Here is a 19,301-nt window from a genome sequence, read left to right on the forward strand (position 1 = left end):
GTGCCTTTGAAAAGCCACACTGTTTGATCTAGCATTGCATAGCTGCATAACTTCTAGTTAATTGAAAAGGCCCCAAACAGGTTGAGTTTAGTGGCGTAGGGCAAAGAGGAAAAATTATTTACAACATTCAAAATCATTTTTTATGAAGAAAAGTCCATCTAACAGAGGACTCTGGATTGTGGAGTCTGTGGTTTTGATTTTCAGATGGGCTAGAAGTAAATTGGATTGGGGTCAGAACAATGGCCCATAAAATGAGTCAGGAAAATAACAAAGTTGCTCATTTTGCCTGTCTATGAGTAACATTTGCTCTTGGCCTTGATGGAAGCTTAATTGCCCCTAACCCCCCCTTTTTTTTTTTTTTTTTTTTGAGACAGAGTCTCACTTTTGTTGCCCTGGCTAGAGTGAGTGCCGTGGCGTCAGCGTAGCTCACAGCAACCTCAAACTCCTGGGCTCAAGCAATCCTGCTGCCTCAGCCTCCCAAGTAGCTGGGACTACAGGCATGCGCCACCATGCCCGGCTAATTTTTTGTATATATATTTTTAGTTGGTCAATTAATTTCTTTCTATTTTTAGTAGAGACGGGGTCTCGCTCAGGATGGTTTCGAACTCCCAACCTTGAGCAATCCGCCCGCCTCGGCCTCCCAGAGTGCTAGGATTACAGGCGTGAGCCACCGCGCCCGGCCCTAAACCCCTTTTAATAGATATTATTTTCAAGGGCTATGAAGAAAGCCTTTTTTCCCTCTTCTAATGGCATTCCACATTTCCTTTGAGGAACTAGCCCCTCCTCTGCTAAAAGGAACTCTGTTGTTTATTTTAAGGGTGACCAACAAAGGACTCAAACTCCCTGGCCGTGGTGACTGGTCCAGGAGAGACACATGGTCCTTCTTGGTGTAATGGGAGAGAATCTTAGGACTTGTGTGGGAGGTACCAGCAAGAGAGTGTATTTCTTACCATCTTGAACCTGGGATGATGTCAGTCTGGAGCTGCAGGGGGACCATGGTGTGAGGCCTGAGGATGAAACAAATGCAATAGAAGGCAGAGCTGAAAAGGAGAGGGGAAACCACATCCTAAGGAGATCATGTGAGTCCTTGATACAGCCATGCCTGCAGTCCAGCCTGGATTCTTCAGTTATGTAAACCAGAAAACTGTCTTTTGTGCTTGAGCCAGTTTGGACTGGGGTTTCTGCTACTTAACAATCAATAACAATTCTGAATTCTTTAAGCAAGGGGGGCCAACTCTGTAAAAGTCACAGAAGAAAGGTAGGATCTTGGAAAATATTTTCAGTACCATACATCTTAGGTTTGCACTCTGTACTAATTTTCTAGGGTGTTTTTATTAAGTCCATCAGTTCTCTGGTGTCCCTTGTGATGAGATCAAACTAAAAAAGATGTGAAAATCCGATACGCTAATCAACACTGTATAGTTTTTTAACTTGCTGGCAATTTTCTGTGCATCATTAAATCCCCCAAATAAGAAACTTCTTCATTGATATGTGGATCATGTAAAATAGCCTTCAATCCAATTGCTATTTCCACGGTATCCAGATCCCTGAGGCCCCAAACAGCATTTGTGCTGGTTATGATAATTTTTCTGTTTCTACCTTTTGCATACTCTTTAGTGTTGAGTGGTCTACTGCATTTAAGTAAATGATTTCTACAAAACTGTGTGTGTGTGTGTGCATGCAAACACACAAATTTTTTCCCTTTTCAGGCTGACTTTCTTTAATACATCAGATAGCAATCAAGAAAGTGTTTTTCCGCAGTTTTCAGCATCACAGTCCATACTGATATTCCCCTAGTTTGCTGGGAGGACACCCCATCCACAGAAGTTATTGCTCTTTGGGGTCTTGGAGAAACCTAAAAGATAGATGATAAAGATGAATTGCTTTTGTACTAACTTGGGAAATTTTATCATCTTCCAGCATCCAAAGAGAAATAGGGAAGGTGGCCAGAACCACACCTTAATTCTGCCTGAAGAGCGGTATCATTTTGGATCAGGAGTTATAGCATCATAAGAACCCTGTTCCCCAGCTCAAGCCTGCATTCCTCCACCATTTTAAGACTCCTTTATGCCCATCACAGTAACATCCATAATATAGGATTGGAAACAGCCATCAGGAAAGTTGGGCTAAATCCCTCTCGCCAATGCATCTCTAACTCTTTAACTCTGTGGCTTTCTCCAGTCCTTTTGGGATTTGTTGGTATCTCGTGAGACTGTCCATAAGCACTTTGGTGGCTTTCTGATGTTTTCATCTGTCCAACATTTGTTTTCTCTTATATTGGCAACATCAACTTTGTAGAACAGCTCTTCCCACACCCCATCCACCTGGTCACTGGATAACCCTGCCTCATGTGCCTTAGAGGTGGTCACATGATCAAGTCCTGGCCAAATCAGCATATTTCATTCCCTTGCCCATGGTGATTGGGTCAAGGATAGACATGTGTCCCAAATCAGTCAGTACATCAGAGGACTTCGGCTGAAACCTTTGGGAAGGAAACTTATATTCTGGTAAAAATGCAAGCATGGAGTTGCTATAGGCCATTTTCCTGCCACCAGAAACACCTGAGAAGTCAATGCAAAGGAAAGCAAACCAAGGACCGAGAGACTAGGCTCTGGTGCCTTTGTTTGAACCCTGGTCTAGCTGTTCCTGAAGCCAGACCTATATACCTGGGCTTCCTGGGTGGGTGGGTCAATAAATAGCTGTTTTTTCCTTAAGTTAGTTGGAATTGGATTTCTGTCACTTGTGGCAAAAAGAGCTCTGATTTATACAAGCAATCGCAGAACAGAGCTTTATTTGCTAAGGTCTTTCACCTGTGTCCAGCATCAATAAGTCAGCAAATGAAATACTCAGGATTACATAGGCAGGAACTAGAAGAAATGTGAAAAGCAATTTAATAAAAAGGAGTAGAATAACTCCATGAAGGTGGTTCTATTTAATAGATAAGGAAATTCAGGTGGAAAGCAGTCACATTGCTTACTTCTAGAGCAACTAGGATTCTAAAGAACAACCAGGGAGCTCAGCATATACAAAAATTCTCCCTAAAGACACCGTAATAATACTCAGGTTTTCATTGAAAATCTATGTAAGAAAATGCTTCGTTGACAGGCTTTCTAGTTCTTTCAGAGTAATTGAAATGGTTTTGTCTCGTGAAGGTGTTGTTCAAATTGTCCTCAACTAGCCACCCACAGGGGACCGGGAGCTCTTCTAAGGTAGGAACCACACCACACCCAGCTTAGTCTGCCAGCTGTATACCCAAGGCCATTATTGAGGAGCAACAGCTGAGGAACCAGCAAGACCCAAGTTCAGGTCCTCATTTTGTTACTTGTGAGTCGTAAAACTTCGGGTCAGTTACTTAATAAATCTAAGCCTCAGTTTCCTATCTCTGTGAAATAGGTAGTATTACTACCTGCATGGGTCATAGCAATGATTAAGTGAGATGATTTACTTTTTCAGTCATAGGGGTGATACAGTAGTCCCCTCTTATATGAGGTTTTGGTTTCCACAGTTTGTTGCCCATGGTCAACTGCGGTCTGAAAATACTAAGATATTGTGTGTGTGTGTGTGTGTGTGTGAGAGAGAGAGAGAGAGAGAGAGAGAGAGAGAGAGAGAGAGAGAGAGAGAGACACTACATTCATATAACTTTTATTACAATATATCATTATGAGGCTGGGTGCAGTGGCTCATGCCTGTAATCCTAGCACTCTGGGAGGCCGAGGCGGGTGGATCATTTGAGCTCAGGAGTTTGAGGGAATATATTATTATAACTGTTCTGTTATTGTTAATCTACTCTGCCCACTTTATGAATTAAACTTTATCATAGGTATGTTTAAAAAGCGTAGTGTATATAGGGTTCAGTACCATCAGATATGCACTGGGGGTCTTGGAACGTGTCCCCAGGGGTCAGAGGGGACCACCGTGAATATAAGGGTTTCAAGCCATGGCTAGCACAGGAGGATGAACAGAAGAAACTCATTTGATGGCTTTGGGATCCACTCACAATCCTTTTAGACAATAATAGTTATTAATGTTACTATAATATGAATAACACAAATCATTATTATTATTTTGACACAGAGTCTCATTGTGTTGCCCAGGGCCAGAGTGCCATGGCATCAGCCTAGTTCACAGCAGCCTCAAACTCCTGGGCTCAAGCGATCCTCATGCCTCAGCCTCCTGAGTAGCTGGGACTACAGGCATGTACCACCATGCCCGGCTAATTTTTTTTTTATTTTTAGTTGTTTGGCTAATTTCTTTCTATTTATAGTAGAGACGGGGTCTCGCTCTTGCTCAGGCTGGTCTCAAACTCCTGAGCTCCAGTGATCCTCCCGCCTCGGTCTCACGGAGTGCTAGCATTACAGGCGTGAGCCACCGCGCCCGACCAACACAAATTATTAACATGGTTTCTCTTTATTGAATTTCTACTCTTTTCCATACACTGTGCCGATGATTATATTCCGTTCTCACAATAATCTTACGGGCTCTGCCTTATCAGGCACCATTTGACAGACGAGGAAACAGAGGCTCAGACAGGGTGAAGAGTCGTTCACTGTCATAGCCAAGAAGTGGCGGAAATGAGGTTCAATCCCAGGTCTGACTTCGGAGCCTGCGACTTTTTCAGGCTGCGAGCTTTGTATTCAGAATGTGACGTGTGGACCAGCAGCATTAGCATCACCTGGGAGCTTGTTAGGGATGTAAAGTCTTAGGCTCCAACCCAGACCCACTGGGTTAGAATAGTCATTTTAACGACAACTGTCCCCCTCCGCCTCCGGGTGATTCCCGTGCACTGTTTGGTGCAGCAGGTTTCTGCTTGCCCCTCCAACTCTGTTCCAAAGCACCTATGAGATGTAGACTACCACAGTGTTGCTTTTCACCACCATGTGGGAGTTCGTTGACAATTTCCAATTATTTTCAGATGGCAATGGGACTGTGCTTAAAAACATGTTTGAAGACATAGGTTTGATGGTTCATCCCCTGTGGCCAACATTTCTTGATCCTTTAAAGGCTTCTAGTCTAATTGTTTTCACAAATGAGTTGTTACTCTGGAGGTGCTCGTCAATTACTGCCCAGTTGTCGATGCCTCTTGAAAAATAAGACTTTTGACCGTTCTGTGGGCTGATCCAGTTCCAACACGGAGACGTGGTTTTACCAGTCAGGATTTTTGACAGGTTCAGAATTACTTTAATAATGTGAAATTGAGGCTATTGATTGAATCCAAATCCCCCACAAATATAAAAACTTGTTTGGAAAACTCCACACCAATTTGGAGATGCTTATACAAAGAGGAGAAAAAAAAAAAAACCCTTCAATTTATAGAAACCGTTTCTCTTTCTTACTCCCCTGTTATTTTTTTACTGTTGTTAAGTTTTAAAGAGTATTTATTCATGGTTTAAAGTTTGTTCCTTGAACTTTTTTGATGAAAAAATGAAAAAAGACAAAAGTCAGCATGGAGGACTGCATTTTAAGGGGTTTTCCTCTTCGTCCCCCTTCCTACCAGCCAGGCTAACGGGGACAGGCAATGCAGCCTTTCCTTCCTCTGTCTCTTCAAAAGTAAGATGAGCATAACTTACCTCTTAGGATTGATGGGGAGATCAAAAGACATTAGGAAATGTGTGAGCGCTCAGAGAAGCGGTGGATAAATATTAAACCTCATTATTAAAACAACTTCTGGACACATCTAACATTGACTCTCTGCGCACCAGGCTTCTGATTCTGTCTGCTCAACTCTACCTACATGTACACGTCCCTGAAGGATGATCATACTGAGTCTGAGGGACAGAAAACCGATGGCAGCTCCCAAATGCACTAGTGACAGTCAGTTACAGAGCAGTGAAGAGGGCATGCTTTAGGTCAGAATGCTCGAGTTTAAATCCTGCCTCTACGACTCCATTTACAACAAGTTTTCCAACTGCTGGGCTTCAGTCTCTTCAACTGTTTATGGCAGCTATAGCGCTCCTATGGTAGGGGGCTATCACACGACCCTGTGTGTAGTGAATACTCAATAAGTGCCTGCTATCATCCTTATTGCTGTTTTGTTATTAATAATGTTCCTTTGTAGAACTTTGATCTTAGCTAAATTCATGCCCCTGTACTTTATCAATTCTCACTGAATACAAAGTTACAACGAATGCCAAAAATATTTACTGGCAAGAACATAAAGATGATAAATGACAACGGGGCTTAGGAAACATATCACGTTTTAATATATTTGAGGATTAATTTTTAGTTAACTTTCTCTGGGGCGGAACACGGTGCTTATAGCAATAAAAGAAGAAACAGAAAATAATGAATGCCCACCAATCAAGGGGAATGCAATAAAATGTTCCATACGGGTGGCGATGCTGCTCTCCCGCCTTCAATTTGGCTGCTTCTATTATCTGCCTAAACCACATCAGCTGGGAAATGGGAAAGTGCCACTTACAAACACAAAACAAATGGGGGGGGGCGCGCGATAGCTATAAAACCAAGTCATCTGCAGCCAGTCTACAAACGTCTCGAATTCTAAGACTTTAGGAGGTGGTTGAATTTAAGTTGTATCACATAATGTAACATACTGACAGATGAGACAGTGCTATGACAAAGCATTAAACATAAAACAGGGTAGAGGAAGAGCAAGTGGCCGTGGGAAAGGAGTTCTGTTTTGGATAGAGCGGTCAGGAACAGCCTCGCTGAGGCAGTGGCATTGAGATGTGGATGACATGCAGGTAGGAGTAGTGTGGATGGCTGGAAGAGCAAGTGCAAAGGTCCTGAGGTAGGATGATAGTTGAAGTGTCTGAGCAAGAGATGGAATCAGTGTGGGGCAGCGGAAAGAGCATGAGCTTGGCGGTCAGACGAGGCGGCTTGAACACTGAGTGACTGGGGCAAGTCACTAAATTACTCAAAGCCTGTTTCTTCATCAGCACAATGGGGACAATAGCACCAGCATGATTCTCCTTAGGAATCCATGTGACAATCTGTGGAACATGCTTGATAAAGGACCTATGGAGTAACAAGTGCTCAAAAAATTATACGTGAAAAACAAAACAAAACAAAACTCCCAGATTTAGCAATTCATGAAGCCAGGTAACCAAACCAAGTTCACCGTTCAGTTCCTTTGTGTTCATTTTATATGTATTATGTGCAAGGCATGTGGTCACAAGGTAGGTTCTTGGAGGCCTTTGTCCTCAAGGAGTTCTCTGTCTAGTGAAGGTGATAAATGGACAAGGGGCTTGTCTAGGAAAATAGGATTTGGGTTCCACAAGGGGGATTGCAAACTTACTGAAGCCTCTCTTTGTTTCATGGGGTCCCTTTAATTTCCAAACAACCGAATTTTGCAGAATCTGCTATCATCATAGGAAACTGAATTTGGGTCCTGATGGAATTTGTATTGATGGTTCAATGGTCTGACAAATAACCATTTTATTTTCCTACCAGCAGAGTTGGAGGAGGAGCACCTACCACTATTTCCCATCCCCAGGTTTATCAAGGAATTAGATAGAAAAGTCAGAGGTGTTGTAATACGGGTTGGTGAATAAACAAAAGGATGTTTGAGTGACACCAGAGGAGAGAACCAGAAAAAAAAAAAAACACACACACACAACATTCCGCAGAGCAATATTTAGTATTCATGAATTTCTCCACTGATCGGCTAATGCTCTTAAAGAAAAAAGCATATGGTATTGAGACTAGGAAATACATTTGGTTCTTTAAAATACCATTGCCTGCGAACATGCAAAGGATGGCAAATGTGCTTTGAAAACAAATATTTCCAGAAGGTTTCAGCATAGAAAGCAGGCTGTCTCCAATGCCCCCGAATGCACTGCCATTGCGGCAACAAGGTGGGGACTGTCAAGCAACACGACTGATTCTTAACAAACATTTGAAAACTCATACATGAAAAAAATGTGTGTGTCAGGATAATCTTTGGGGAGAAGCACATCTGCTCTACACGTCTCCCATGGTGTGGGGACTGCACTTAGAGGAGAGATGAGCTCTGGATGAGGGTGAATGAAACCACAAGGTGTAAGTGCATTTTCTGGGAGGAAATGTCTATAGGTTACCTAAATTATCAAGAATAATTACAAAATACCAATAACCACTAATTTAGATGCTGAATATTACCAACAGTGGAGGTGTTTTATTCTTTGAAAGTGAATTTGATATTTGGAAACATCCAGAAGCCATTCTGGATCTTGTCTGATGGTCTGAACGCCTGGCAGCTACCCCGAACCCCACACATCTGAATGGGACTCGCACCCTCCCCGCAACACGTGTTCCTCATCTCCATAAAGGCGGAGCCCATCCACCTGGCGGCTAAAGCTGCAAGTGGGGACCACGTAGCTATGGGTTTTGAGGGGTCTCAGGCTTATGTAATTTGAAGACCCTCCATTTAAAATGTACACACAGATATCTTCCTTTTGCAAATATTACCAGCAATATGACCCCGTTTGTTGCTAAGACCTTCACTAAAGCCGTAGATGGGGTTTTCTGACAAGAAGGAACCCAAAGCCTAAGTACCGTGGCTTCATGGCAAGTCCACTGCCTGGGAGCTATCCTGGCCTCCAGCTGCAATTTATCCAATTCTGCCTTTTCTAATTCAAAAATCTCTCTCTAGTGCATACCTCTCTCTCTCTAGCTACTCCTAGGGTTCTTTTCTAAGCCCAAATCATCTCTTGCCTGGACACCTGCAGCAGGTGCCTTAGCTGTTTCCTCACATGCACATTTGCCCTTCATGCATTTTTCTATAGAGCAGCCCGAGTGCCTGTTTGAAATTATGCATCCTGGTTTGTTGCTCCCCAGCAAAAATTACCTCTTGGGTACAATGTACACTATTTGGGCGATGGGTACCCTAAAAGCCCAGACCTCACAGCTATACAATACATTCAACAAAAGTGTACATGTACCCCCTAAATAGACTGAAATAATAATTAAAAATCCCTTCATTTGTTTCCCTATGCATTTAAGAGGTTATCATTCATCACTGTCTAAATAGGTAAATCTCTTACACTTATCCTCTTATATTGTGTCATGCTCATTTTCTTTGTAGCTTTTGTCATAATGTATAATTGCATATTTATCTACTTCATTTGATTATTTGTTTATTGTTTGTCTCCCTACTATGTTGTAAGTCCCAAAACATACTTGGTTAAGCATAGTGCTTCATGCATTATGTGTTCACTTGCATATTAGTTAAATAAAGAAGGGATTTAACAAGTTGAGTGTTCTCTTATTAGTCAAAACAATAAGAGGTTTTCCTAGGAGAATGGCTGAACTGAACTCTGGGCAATGTTCAAAGTGAAGTTTCAAGAATGATTTGACAAATGATCCTACCGCTTGGAGTAAGTATGCAGCCTTCACATGTGACTGCATGGAAGACAAAATAATCCAACACACGTGCTGGTTGGTAGAGAGGTTTCGGTGTGTGTTAAGAATTCAGTTTCGTGTCTCTGCAGTCACACCATCCATCATGTGAAGGGATTTAAAGGGATGTGAAACAGGAAACCCGAGACGGGGCATGCGTGGGGGAATAGGAGAGGGATTGTGAGGGGTGATGAATTACTGTTGCCAAAGAATGACATGTAGCATTTTTGAATGTTAACTATATGTTAGACACTGTATTAGGTGTCTAACTATTGCTTTATCTAATCTTCCCACCAATCCTAGGAAGTAAGTAGTAGTATTTTCTCCATTTTATAGATGAGGATGCTGAGGTTCAGACAGCTTAAAGACCTCGTGTAAGGTCACACATTTAGTGAGAAATGGAGCCAGAATTTGACCTGCAGTCTTCTATAAATACATTTACTTCTTATAAGGAAATATACATCAGTTCAGTTAAAAATATGAACAAATAATAAGCATAGGTTATCTTGAGTCCGTTCAAGTTTTCGGAGAGTTCAGACAAGTGTTTCTCCCTGGGGTGGGATAGGTACGAGTGGCTGATGAGCCTAATTCCTAAAGTCTGCAATTTCCTGGTTACCTTTTTGGCAACTTATGACTTACATAAAAATATCACGCTCACCAAAATACTGCTGCTCTTTCATTTCCAATGCTGTTAACAGGAAAAGTTGGTGCTATTTTAGGAATTTTCTTATAATATTGTCAAGAATTGCTGCCTTCCCCTTCAACATATAATTTTCTCATTATAAACATCCTTTGATTTTTTTTTTTCTGTCTCTTTCAAAGTTTCTTTCTGTTGGTCTTGGAATGACAGACACATCATTGACGCTGATGGTGAGGATGACAGAAGCAGGTTGTGTCACTGCTTCCAAAAAAGTACAAAGGAAGGCTAAAACCAAACCAAGTATATCCAGATTTGCGTTGGCCTCGTAACCTTTGTCGGAGAACAGGTGTCATCTTATCTTGGGACACTCCAAGTGACCACATCTCTGTTCATGCCGTTGGTTCAAGGAATCCTTGGTCTCTGAAGCAGTTTGGGTTTCTTTTAAGATTTCTTTATGTGAGTGATAACATTGTGCTTCAGATACAGCTTGATTGTCATTTGGCCATCTGAATAATAATAAAAAAAAATGAGACAAGAAAAAAAGACAACAAACAAACAAAAGAAGAAAAGATCCCTTTTTTCCTGGAACTTCCACTGCTGGGGTTTCCTTATCATAACAGAGAATAAATATTTTTATCCACTTTAGCATAGTAAAGGAAGTCTCATCTTGGCAGCGTGGACCACAGGAAAGAATGTCAGGCCAGTTGGCACCGTGAGAGGTTCTCTCCAGAGTCTTGGCTCTGTGTTTCTTGTACTGAGGACCACAGGCCAGAGACTGTGTCTAAGGCAGCGGCCACAGTAGTGTGTGCCAAGTATACACTGTAACCTTTATAATAAGGTAGACTCCCAACTTTCCTTTGGTACATTCTTAATCACTTTTAAGAATTTTGTTAGTTTTTATTTCTAATTACACCGATGGAAAATCAACACATTCTTCTCGTAAGAGATTCACAGGACCCTGAAGAGCTTAGCGAAATACTCTGCTATCCCCCACTGTGGTATACAGAATAATGGCTCCTCACCCTAATCCCTGGACCCCAGTGACTCTGTTACCCCACATGAAACTTTGCAGATGCCTATAAGTTGAAGCTCTTGAGATGGGAAGAGCAGCCTGGATTATCCAGGCGAGCCCAGTGTAATCTCATGTGTCCTCATAACAGGGAGGGAAGAGGGTCAGACAGAGTCTGAGAAAGTGGTCAGGCAATGAAAGCAGAAGTTGGAGGGATAGAAAGAAGGGGCCATGTACCAAGGAAGGCAGATGGCCTCTAGAAGCTGGAAAAGGCAAGGAAACAGATCCTCCCCCAGAGCCTACAAAAAGAAAACAGCCCTATTGACCCAATTTACACTTCTGACCTCCAGAACTGTAAGATAGTAAATTTGTGTTGTTTTAATATACTATGTCTTTGGTTATTTATTACACCGATAATAGAAAACTAATAACTATATACTGTTATCAGTTTGCTGTTTGTTATTCTATGCATTTATGCTTTCTATAAATTTAAAACATATACAATTGCTTACAAATATATGGCTTATTTTTATAGTATATAAATGAGATAATACTATATATATTATTTAACTTGTTTTTCTTCCCCTTAGCATTATGTCTTGGAGATATTTTTCATATGAATGCATATATAGGTCCATTTCATTCTTTCTAAATTTTATTTTGTAGGATGGAGTTTCTGTAATAAATTTAACTGTTTCTCTGTAAATGGATTTTTGATTGTTTCCAATTTTATTTTTTGCTATCACAAATAACACTAAAGTGAAAATCTTTAACATGCCTCTTTGTGCATAAGAGTGTGTATTTTTGTCTTTTAAGATTTTCCTTTACCTTTGGGTTTTAGTTGTTTGGCTATTAAGTGCTTAGGTGTGATTTTCTTTGCATGAATTCTGCTTGGAGTTCACTGAGCTTCTTGAATCTTGGGTTGGTATCTCCCAACAGTTTTTGAAGGATAACATCATCTTTTTCCATATTGCTTTTGCTCCATTCATTTTCTTTTCTTCTGGATCTCTCATCTGCTTTTTGACTAATCCATCATTTCTCTTATGCTCTGATCTTTTCTTTCCATTTTCTTTTCTTTCTGTACTTCAATTTGGATATTGGATATAATATACTGACTTGTCTTTGCATTTAATAATACTTCTTTCTTTTGTTCTTAATTAAATACTCATTTTTTTCATAATCAGTGATATACATAAGTTTAAAATCAGGGCAACAATTGTAATAGTAGTGTGCTTTACCCAAGTTTGAGGATTTCTATGCCCTGTACCAAGAAGTTTGCATTAAATACATAATTTAGTTATAAAATTTGACAAACAAGTTAATCAAATTTTTAAAATACTGTCTTTTAAATTTTTCATTATACTATTAAGTCCATCCAATGAGTTAATTTTAGATGTTGCATTTTTAATATATTTCTAGTATTCTCATTTGATTCCTTTGGTAGCTTCTGAATCTCTGTTAAAATTCTCCATTGTTTCAGTCACACTGTTCATTTTTTCCTTCTATTTTTTTTTAACATCATAATCGTAGTTATTTTAAAATCATTTGCTAATTCCAATGTCTGGGTCATCTGTAAGTCTGTTTCTATTCCTTGTTTTTCTCTTGATAATCCATCACATTTTCCTACCTGTTCATATAGCTTATACTTTTTTATTGCATGCTAGACAATATATAAAAAGAACTGTAGAGGCTCTAGATGGTCTCTTCCACCAGATGAGGTTTGTTTTTCTGTCTGTTTGGCAGATAGCAGGGAGGGGATGATCATCTCAATCCAATCAGAGAATACATAGAGTTGGTGCTGCATTTCTGCTTTAGCAAGTCTTAATCTACTTCTGGTTTATCTAGTTCCCTGGGCATGGCTTCTGTTGCAATTTTGGCTGGTCTTTGTCTTCTCAACCCTAAAAAGGTTGGAAGAGCTTCTCCTCAACCTGAAATTTTAATTCATTAGCCCTTTATTGCTTCTCAGAAATATAAATATGGTTTTATAATTTATCCAGCTTTTTATAGTTATTATGGTGTGATCATTGGCCTGCCATGGCCTACTACATTCTGCTTATAAATAAAAGCTTCTTATGAAATAATATTTTTCAAGCATAAATACCGAAAAGCGAAATTTCTATGTACTTAAAATTATAGCATTTGTTGGCAAACTATGCTACCAAAAATACTATAACTTTATACTTCTACCAATAGTGTCTAGGAGGATGTCTTTTGCCATATAACTTTACTGACACTGGATGGCATCCATCTTCAAGATCTTTATTAAATCGGTCATTAAATTGTCTGATTGTTGATTTTGATTGCCATTTCCTTGACTGTTGCTAAAGTAGAATATCTTTCTATATGTTTAATGAAGATTTGTAATACCTATCCTGTGAATTATCTGTTCATATCCTTTGTCCATTTTAGTTGGATTATTTATCTTTTCTTATTAATTTGTATATGTTTGTTGTATATTACAGACATTAAGCTTTGTTATATGAGTATTTTCTCCCAATATATCATTTGGCTTTTGACTCAATTGTATCTTTTGCCTTCCGGAAGTTTAAGCATTATCATGTAGTTGAATATGTCTGTTTTTTACATTGTAGGCTCAAGGTTATACTGTTTTGATTAGGAATGCCTTTCACATACTAGAATGTCAAGGTCATAATTTCTCAAAGATTTACTTTGTGCCAGGAGCTGTGCTTCATATGTGTCCTCAGTCATTTATTCCAGCAATCTTGGAATAACACTTGTGATTCTCACTTAAAAATAAAGTAAACAGAAGGTTAGATTGGCTAGCTGTTCCAAGTTTCCCTAAGTAGTAAGTGAGTTCAACTCCATGACTGTCTGATTTCAATGTATGTGCTCCTAGCCATCATGCAATTGCCCTTCTTACTTGTTTTGTAGAATGGATGTTTTTGGTCTCTCTTCTTCTCATTATGCAGTGGGTTCTTTTTGGGCTGTACCAAGGAAATACTTTGAAGTGGACACCCAAAATGGATATCATCAGTCCCACATACTTCACAGATGACTTTGAAATAAAGCAATTCTTTGTGTATTTTGGATAAAAGTCCATTGTCCTTTATTAGATATTTTTTTACAAATATTTTCTCCCAGTTTGTGTCTTGTCCATACATTCTTTGAATAGTGTCTTTCACAGAGCAGAACATTTTAATTTTGATAACATCCAACTTATCAATTTTTTTATTCATGGACCATGTTTTTGGTGTTATCACCTAGATTTTCTCCTAATTTTTTTCTAGAAGTTTTATATTTTATGTTTAAATCTATGGTCCATCTTGATTTAACTTTTGTGAAAGGTATAAAGTCTGTATCTAAAAAAAAATAAAAAAAATAAAGTCTGTATCTAGGTTCTTTATTTTAAATTTTTGTATATGCCTATCCAATTGTGACATTTGTTAAAAAGGCTATCCTTTGTTCGGTGAATTGCCTTTGCTCCTTTATCAAAGATTGAGTGACTATATTTGTATGTGTCTATTTCTAGGTACTCTATTCTGCTTCATTGATCTATGTGTCAATTCTTCCACCAATACCACACAATCTTCATTATTGTAGCTTTATATGCTCTAAGTCTTGACATCAAATAGTATGATTCTTCTAACTTTGTTTTTTATCTTTAGTATTGTCTTGGTTAGGATTTTGTCTTTCCATGTAAACTTTAGAATCAGTTTGTCAGTATCTATGAAATAGATTGCTGAGATTTTGATTGGAATTATATTGAATCTATAGATCAATTTGTAGAGAATTGACATCTTAACAATATTAAATTTTCCAGTGCTATGGGCTGAATGTTTATTTCCCTCCCAAATTCATATGTTGAAATCCTAACCCCCAATGTGATGGTATTAGGAAGTGGGCCTTTGGGAGGTAAGTGGGTTGTAATGGTAAAGCTCTCATGAATGGGATTAGTTCCATTATGAGAAGATACCCAGGAGAGCTTGCTTCCCTTCTTCTTGTTCTCCACTATGTGAGCACACAGCAAGGAGATGGCCATCTTCAAATCAGCAGATGAGTCCTTGAGGCTGGGCACTGTGGCTCACACCTGTAATCCTAGCACTTTGGGAAGCCAAGGCAGGAGGATTGCTGAGGCCAGGATTTTGAGGAAGTGAGTCCTCAGCAGACACCAGATCTGTTGGCACCTTGATATTGGACTTCCTAGTCTTCAGAAATGTGATAAACAAATGTTCATTGTTTAAGCCACCCAGTAAATGGCAATTTGTTATAGCAGCCCAAACTGACTAAGGCAGAATTCATGAACATGGCATATTTCTCCATTTATTTATATTTTCTTTATTTTTAAAAATAAAGTATTTAAAATACCCTAAGTATTTTATTTATCTGGGGTGCTATTTTATTTTATTTATTTATTTTTTTACGTGTTACAAAATAGGTGCCAATATTTATTGTTATTAGTTTTGTGCATGCTTCCGGATATTTTATTTAACATATACACATACATGTATAAGCACACAAACAATATACATACTCCTTTCCCTCTCTCCCCCACTTTTTTTTATTTCAGCATATTATGGGGGTACAGATTTTAAGGTTTCAATAAATGCCCATTCCCGCCCCCCCCTCCCCCCCCCCCCCCCCCCCCGGTGCTATTTTAAATGGTACTATCTTTGCATTTCAAATTCCAGCCTTTTCATTGCTGGTATATAAGAAAGCAATTCGACTTTCGTATATTAACTACTGTGTATCCTGCAACCTTTCTATACTTGCTTATTAGTTCCAGGAGGGTTTTCTTTTCTGTCAAGTTTTAAAGATTTTTACATAGACAGTCATGTTATTTGTAAATAAATACAGTATTTATTTCTTCTTTTTCAATCGATATGCCTCTTCTTTTTTCTTTGTTTTCTTTTCTTGTCTTATTGCACTAGCTAGGAGTTACAGTATGATGTTGAAAGAGAGTAGTAAGAACAATCTCCCTTTGTTCTCAGTCTTAGGGGTGAAAGCATCTACTTTCTCAACACTAAGTAATATGTTAGCCATAGATTTTTATCAAGTTGAAAAATTTCTCCTCCATTCCCCCCAGTTTGTTGAGAATAATTGTCACGAATGGGTGTTGGATTTTTCAAATGCTTTTCTGCATCAATTGATGGAATCATCTGACTTTTCTTCTTAAGCCAGTTGATGTGCTGGACTACACTGATTTTCAAATGTTAAGGCAGCCTTATATGTCTGGAGTAAATCTTCCTCAGTTGTGAGGGGTTTTCTTTATACATTATTAAATTTGATTTGCTAATATATGTTGAGGATTTTTATATCTTTGCTCACAAAAGATATTGGTCTGTTGTTTTCCTTTCTTATAATTTCTTTATCTAGTTTTGGTACTATGGCAATGCTGTACCCATAGCATGAGTTAGGAAATATTCCCTTTGATTCTAGTTCCTGGAATAGTTTGTAGAGATTTGGTATAATTTCTTTCTTAAATATTTGATAGAACTCACCACTGAAACCATCTGGGCCTGGTGCTTTCTTTTTTAGAAGGTCATTAACTTTTTTTTTTTTTTTTTTTTTGAGACAGAGTCTCACTTTGTTGTCCAGGCTAGAGTGAGTGCCGTGGCGTCAGCCTAGCTCACAGCAACCTCAAACTCCTGGGCTTGAGTGATCCTTCTGCCTCAGCCTCCCGAGTAGCTGGGATTACAGGCATGCGCCACCATGCCCGGCTAATTTTTTATATATATATCAGTTGGCCAATTAATTTCTTTCTATTTATAGTAGAGACGGGGTCTCGCTCTTGCTCAGGCTGGTTTTGAACTCCTGACCTTGAGCAATCCGCCCGCCTCGGCCTCCCAAGAGCTAGGATTACAGGCGTGAGCCACAGCGCCCGGCCTAACTTTTGATTCAATTAATAGATATAGGCCTATTCAATTTATCCCTTTCTCATTATGTGAGTTTTGGTAGTTTGTGTGTTTCAAGGAATTGGCCCACTTCTTCTAAGTTATCAAAGTTGTGGGCACCTAGTTGTGGGCACCTACATATTTACCCATTTAATTTGGGGTTGATATTTAACTGTATTTTCTAGTTTACATGCATAGCTTTTGTTTTTCTTTTTTAAATTTTACTTTATTTCCTCATTTATTCAAGTAGTCATCATGAAAAAGAATAAAGTTTTTAAAAGTGCTGATACAATGGTGGAGGGCAAAGAAATTCATCCAAGATATTCAAAGCCCAAAGTGGTGTGATAAAGTGGTTTGATAAAGGAAATTCCTATTAGGATAAAACCCTACATTTGGAAATTAGTTTTTGCCCATAGTCTTCTCTGCATCTGTTGTTCTCTATTAAGATAAAAAAATTTCCCTTTATTTAGAATATTTTTGGATATAAAGGCCAAAGAAATAGTGCCCTGTTAGTAACCTACTTGTTTTAACAAGCTGTAAATTTAACTTAGATTAGCTACTGTTCTGAACTCATACAGAATACCAATGAATAATGCAAATGAGCTCAAATGCAAAAACAGCGCATTTATTTTCAGATCCATCCAACTTTTGTTTTTGACATCTCTGTGGCTGCTCTATGAACTCTGTCTTTCCCATCCCAGGTAACCATTTGTGCAATTTTCATTTTGGCATAAAATAACTTATGAAATTATCTACTCATCAAGAAATAACTTAGGCCAGAGAGAATTTGGCTTGGTGGAAAATAATGTGAAGGCATTTCTCCCTTCTGAGCATGTTGTCACCCTCCCTTCAGACATGCCCACCCCCACTCTTGGATCTATAAAGAAATTTAAAAACTGCACGAAGAAGTTTACAAATATTATTAACCAGAAATAATAGCCATTATTTGTCAAGTATCTACCAGGCATTGTGATATATACTTTATATATTGCCTCATTTACTACTTGAAACAACATTGAGGTAGGTTTTATATTGTTATCTATTTTATAAATTGTAAAAATAAAGAACAGGTGAAGTAGTTTAATTACTCACAGTCACACAGACAGAAAATGGTTGAAGGGCGCGAATATTAGTCTTTTTAATTGTGGTAGATTCCAAAAATGACTTCAACCAGTCTTTTCTCTGCATTGTGATTTTAAAGCTTGTTCCATCATGGGGAGAAGTTTATTTCTCCACTATGAATCAAGACTTGCTCTGCGACTTGCTTTGGCCAATAGAATGTGAAGAGCGGGACCATATGCCAGTTCAAGATTAGGCTGCAAGAGCTGTCGCACACTTTCAGCTCAAGTCTCTTGGGCTCCTGCCTTGCCATGAGAACAAGCCAAGGCTAGCCCACTAAAAGGCAAATGTCTACTACTACTATTACTACAACAACTACTAATAGTACTATTACATTAGGGTCAATGGGAGGATTTAGTGAGCTTATGTATATCTGGTATTCAGTAGGGGCTTGATAAGTGGTAGCTATCAATCGAAACTCTGTGTCACCAGAAAGGGTGGCCCATTAAGCTTATGGACAACATTGTCTGTCTCATAAGGTTGCTAAGGATGGAACCTTCATGCACACGAATCTGATCTCTGTTATCATCACCACGATAGTCAATACTCTCTGAGCACTTTATGTGTGTTGAGTATCTCATATGTTATTACCTCGTTTCATCCTGACGCCAACCTTAAAGTAGGTAGAATTACTATTCTCATTTTACAGTTGAGGAAACTAAGGTATAAAGAGTTTAAGATTCAGTTTAAAACATAAACAGTCTTCCCACACTGCCTGTGCATCAAGCCACTGTGCTATGCTGTCTTTGTTGTCCGTACTTGGAGTGCATCCCCGTGGATCATGTGTTAAGCACGGACCCCAGGCAAAGAAGCAGGAAGGACCGTCGCCTGGCCAGGGCAGTATGGAAAGAAGGACAGATCTTCAGCAACGAGGTCCAGAAGATGCCTGTGACTTACCTGAATTCTGAATCTGGACGATAGATATTAACCCAGTGCTGTATACAAGACTCTTGCCAAGTTTAAATTGGCTATAAACTTTTCAATCTCAATGTAAACCCTCCTCCATCATTCCTTTTTTTTTTTAATACAATTCATTTGAAAACTCGTCCAAATGAACCTTTCTGCACTTTCACTGTGGTTTACTTTGTTCTGAAAGAAGAATATGTGATGAGAAAGCCACAAAAGTTATTACCAGAAGTAATAAGAGGTAAAAGATAATTACAAATTTATATTAAGTCTCTCTGATCCATATTTTATTAGTAGCTCGATTGCATAAATCAGAGGCGGAGTGATTACCAGGAGTGTCTCTCATATTTTCAGGCTTCCGATTTTTACCTTTGAGTCTGAAAAGCTTTTCAATTCTGGAAAAATGCAAATGGTCACCTCAATGAATTGTCTCAGTAGT

General features: G+C 39.0%; 1 protein-coding gene across 1 annotated transcript in view; it reads right to left on the reverse strand.

Annotated features, from left to right (window-relative positions):
* The window catches only part of LOC105862294 (protein 4.1-like), a 52,964-nt gene that overhangs the window by 16,903 nt on the left and 16,760 nt on the right, over positions 1–19,301 (reverse strand). Inside the window, 1 exon segment of the mRNA XM_075993395.1 lies at positions 6,875–6,975. Coding sequence (XP_075849510.1) covers positions 6,875–6,975 — 101 coding nt within the window.

Source organism: Microcebus murinus, chromosome 16 (genome assembly GCF_040939455.1).
Source record: "Microcebus murinus isolate Inina chromosome 16, M.murinus_Inina_mat1.0, whole genome shotgun sequence".
In the NCBI taxonomy this organism is placed as follows: domain Eukaryota; kingdom Metazoa; phylum Chordata; class Mammalia; order Primates; family Cheirogaleidae; genus Microcebus; species Microcebus murinus.